The sequence below is a fragment of the Gavialis gangeticus genome, unplaced genomic scaffold (genome assembly GCF_001723915.1).
Source record: "Gavialis gangeticus isolate Ggan-Ray unplaced genomic scaffold, GavGan_comp1, whole genome shotgun sequence".
In the NCBI taxonomy this organism is placed as follows: Eukaryota; Metazoa; Chordata; order Crocodylia; family Gavialidae; genus Gavialis; species Gavialis gangeticus.
The window spans coordinates 29548968-29553252 of NW_017729022.1; the positions used below are offsets into that span (position 1 = coordinate 29548968).

Below are 4285 nucleotides of genomic sequence, written 5' to 3' on the forward strand. Positions count from 1 at the left end.
TTTCTCGAACAGCTTGCCTAGGATCGAGGTAAGACTAACTTAGCTCGATCCTACATGATGACTGGGGCTTAAAAACTCAGCCTTAAATATTCTGAATATGCCAATGTACAAAAATACTGCAGCACCCTCGTTCCTCTTCTTTACAAGTCCAGAGCTATCCTTGGCTCCTGACTTGCAGCCACCATAAATGAGGCTGCCCAAGTCATGCCTGACCAACCTCTTTTCCTTCTATGGTAAGATGACAGCCTCTGCAAGTAGGGGAGAGCAAAGGATGTGATATGTTTTGACTTTAGTAAGGCTTCTGACACTCTGTCCCGCAACATTCTCATTAACAAGCTAAGGAAATACAAACTAGACAAAAATACTTTAAAGTGGATGAGAAACTGGTTGGATTATTGTGCTCAATGAATATCAGTGGCATAATGGAGGGTTTGCTCAGGGGTCTGTCTGAGTCTGGTCATGTTCAACATCTTCATTAATGATTTGGATGATGGGACTGAATATATGCTTAGCAAACTTACAAATGACACCAAGTTGGATGGAATTGCAGATGCTCTGCGGGGCAGTACTAGGATCCAGAATGACTTGGGCAGACTGGAAAAATGGTCCACAATCAAATGAATGAAATTCTATGAAGACAAGTGCGCAGTGCTGCGCTTGGGACAAAATAATTGCCTAGACAAAAAGGGTGCCTATACATGTATAGCAAGGATGCGCCGATGTGCTGTAATTACAGTGCGTTGGAGCAGACTCAGTTGAGCCTGTTTGGGTGTGGTAGTTACTGCGCTTCAGCAGAATCCAGCTTCACGTGTACTGGCATCCCTGTGCTGTAAAATGCTGATGGGCTCTTTTGAGCTTTAGTTAAAGTATCCCTGCTGCCATTTTTCAGTGCGGGGACACGTGATGCTCCAGGCAGTTTAATTAGAGCGGCTCTTGGAGCTGCTTAAAGTGTTCCCTTTCTCCCACTTCTGGAGCATGTGTATAAATGCCCAAACAGACTGGGGTATGCCTGGCTAGGTTGCAGTACTGCAGAGAAGGTTTTTGGGGTTACAGCAGGGGTTCCCAACCTTTTTAGATCGCAGACTGGAAGTGACCGCAGACCAGCAAACTGAGGACCGGCATACTGCAGTCCAGAAGTACATACTTTATATTCAGTAAAAAAGGGCTGGCTGCTGCTCTGCAGTATGCTGCTCACTTCTGGACTTCCGGTCCAGCAGCCAACCCTCCAGCAGACTGGTAGCCAACACTTTGCATCCCAGGAGTTGGCAACCTCTGGCTTATAGTATACCAGAAGCTGAATATTAGCCAGTGGTGTACTCTTGTTACAAAAAAGGCTAATAGTATGCTGGATTGTATTGACAGGAAGTCACTTGTAAACCAAGGGAAGTAGAGGTGCACCGATACATTGGTTCCATATTGGATCAGCACTAATATAAGGAAAATTTACTGTATCAGCAACTGGCTTTTTTTAGCTGATGTGTCTGATAATGCCACTGATAAATGCCCTGTGCATGTGCAGTTGCACCACAGCAGCGTGAGGAGCAGCCAAGTCCAGCTGGTAAGTCTGTTGTGAGGGAAGGGGCATGGGGGGGGGCAGATCTGGGCCCCTGCTGTGAGGGAGGGGCAGGGGCAGGCCCTGTACAGCCAGGGCAGACCAAGGGATGGAGCTGTGAGCAGCTTGTCCAGGGGTGGGCTCTTCCCGGTGTGGGGCTGGGCCGAGCTGTGCTTTGGGCAGGTGATGGTGCTGGGAGGAGACGGTGGGGGTGGGGTTGAAGTCGCCCCAAAATTCACCATAGCCTCTCCCAGTACTGGCACCACCCCAGCCCCACCCCGCAGCAGCAGCCCGCCTTTATCTTACAAGCAGATCTGGGGACCCGCATGCTCTCCTGGCGTGCATACAGCAGTGGGAGCTGCCCCGCCTCCCCATGCCTCCCGGACGAGCTGCTTGTGGCTCTTTCCCCTGCTCTGCCCCAGCTGTGCAGCACCTGTGCCTGCCCCCCTCCCTCCTTCACCACGGGGGCCTCAATCTGCTCCTCCCACGCCCCTTCTCTCCCTTACCCCTTACACCACAACAGATTTACCAGTTGAACACTCCTCTCCATGCTGCATGTTGGGATCGTATCGATATCGGCCAATATGGCTTGTTAACAATTGGTTATCAGTATCAGCCCAAAAATTCTCTATCAGCGCATCCCTAAAGGGAAGCGATTGTGCCACTCTGGTGAGGCCTTACTGGAGTACTGTATTGTCTAGTTTTGAGCCCCACTTTCCAAGAAAGATGTGAACAGACTGAAAAGAGCCTAGCAGAGAAAAACAAAAATGAGTAGAGGCCTGAGAAGCATAATTTATGAAGAAAGTCTGGGAGAGCCAGGATTATTTAATCTGGAGAAGTGGAGCACGAGGGGATTTGATAACAGTCTTTAAATACCTGAGGGGCAATAATACAGAGGATAGAGATGGGCTTCTCTCTCTGGCCGTAGGGGCAGGGCTAGGAGCAATGGCCTCAAGCCACAGCAGAGGAAATTTAGCTTGGAGATTAGAAAGAACTTTCTTCCTTTGAAGGTGGTCAAGCACTGGAACAGGCTACCTAGAGAAGCTGTAGAATCTCCATCTCTGGAAACTTTCAAGGGCAGGCTGGACAGACACTTGGCTGGAATAGTTTAGTCAGGGATGATCCTGCCTTGAGCAGGGGGACTGTATTTCCAGCCCTGCTTCCTATAATGCACTTCTTTCTATTGTGGACCAGATCCATCGGTAAGTGAGGAGGCAGCACGATTCTTCCTCCTGTGTGACCCTCTTTGTAAAGCTCAGTGGAGCTGGATGATTCATGGTCTTTGCAATGAAGTGACTGAAAGGCAGGAACCTGCGGTCGGTGCACTTCTGGGGATACTGAAGTACCTGCCTTCGTATGTTCAAGAGTTAGCCATACTTCAATCCTTAATTAGAAAGGGTGGTTATTGAAGGAATGGTTGTTCTACTTTGATGTATGCAGTTAAAGAACTGAAAAGTTTTGTATTGAATGCACCAGTATTTGAATTGAGTAAATATGAGCAGTTTTTTTTCTTACTGCATTATGAAAAAAGGGGCCTGGAGCTGTGGTAGGTGGCTTTAGGAATGTTAATGGTTAATTGTACATGAATGAGCTTATAAACGGTTGCTTTTGTGATCGTATTTTGCTCATCAAGGGTAACTGTGTTAGTGCCAGAGAAAAGGAGGAAAAAGGAATTATATTTTTTACCCAGCCTATAATACTTTCAGGGCTTGATATAATGTGCCTTTAACAAACCATGAACTTCTCTCCTACTGCGCCACTGCATCCTGCCTATATTCTGAGTAGGCAGAGAACCATTATACTAATCCACTCTACCATCATATCTCTAGCAAACACATGTAAGTGATTGCTTTGAATATTTATTTTGATACAAGGAATGTTAAGTCTTTTTTTTGGCAACACAGGCAGTTAGGGGACTGTGACTTTCTCAACTTTGTTACCTTAATTGCACAAGTTCCTCAGCCACAGTTTTTTGAGAAACATGCAATAGAGACTAACCTCCACCTACCACTTCCACCCCCACAACCTTAGAATTGATCTGCGATTAGGTTAGTTTGAAAATGTGGGTGCTGAAATGACCATGCTCTTGTTCTGTTTTGGTTTCAGGTGAGATTGTATGCCAGACCGGATGCAATCAGAAGAGGATCTGGAGACTATGCTCTAAATATTACAAGGAGACTCATTGAATTTTATGAAGACTACTTTAAAGTGCCCTATTCCCTGCCCAAATTAGGTAAGATGTTCCCTTGGATCATAACATCTGCCCAAAAGAGCTCTCACCAGGATTAAGAAACAAGGTTGTTTTTAGTGGTAGGCTCTGAGTTGAGAAATTTTGGGGTTAAGTGAGAAGGGACAGTGAATAGGAAATTTTCAATTGTCCTAAAGAGAAGAAGCCAGTTTGTCACTTCATCCATTTGCCCTAAGGCACAAAGAGTAAACAACAATTAGATCTATTAGGCAGTGGGACACTAGAGAAGAGAAGCTTTGCTGATTAGTTTTTGCTTTTCTGATGCTCAGCATGTTGGGCTTATTTTCATTTGATAGCCCTTGGGGTATATTTAGTCAGTCATATGTAACTTGATTGCTCAGCTGCAGAAAGGGAACAGAATTGAAAATATGTGTGTAAGACTAGAAATTTCCTACATTCTATGAAAACATTTTTATGAGAACCCATTCATATCAATGTGTTATACATTGCACAGCTGCTTGTAAAGAATTACAAAGGTACTAATA

At 45.6% G+C, this 4285-nt stretch overlaps 1 protein-coding gene across 1 annotated transcript in view; it reads left to right on the plus strand.

Moving 5' to 3' along the window:
- Positions 1-4285, plus strand: part of TRHDE (thyrotropin releasing hormone degrading enzyme) — a gene marked incomplete at its 5' end in the record, with an annotated part of 416585 nt that overhangs the window by 70566 nt on the left and 341734 nt on the right. The window contains one exon of the mRNA XM_019515785.1: positions 3659-3785. Coding sequence (XP_019371330.1) covers positions 3659-3785 — 127 coding nt within the window. The remainder of the gene's footprint in view (positions 1-3658; positions 3786-4285) is intronic.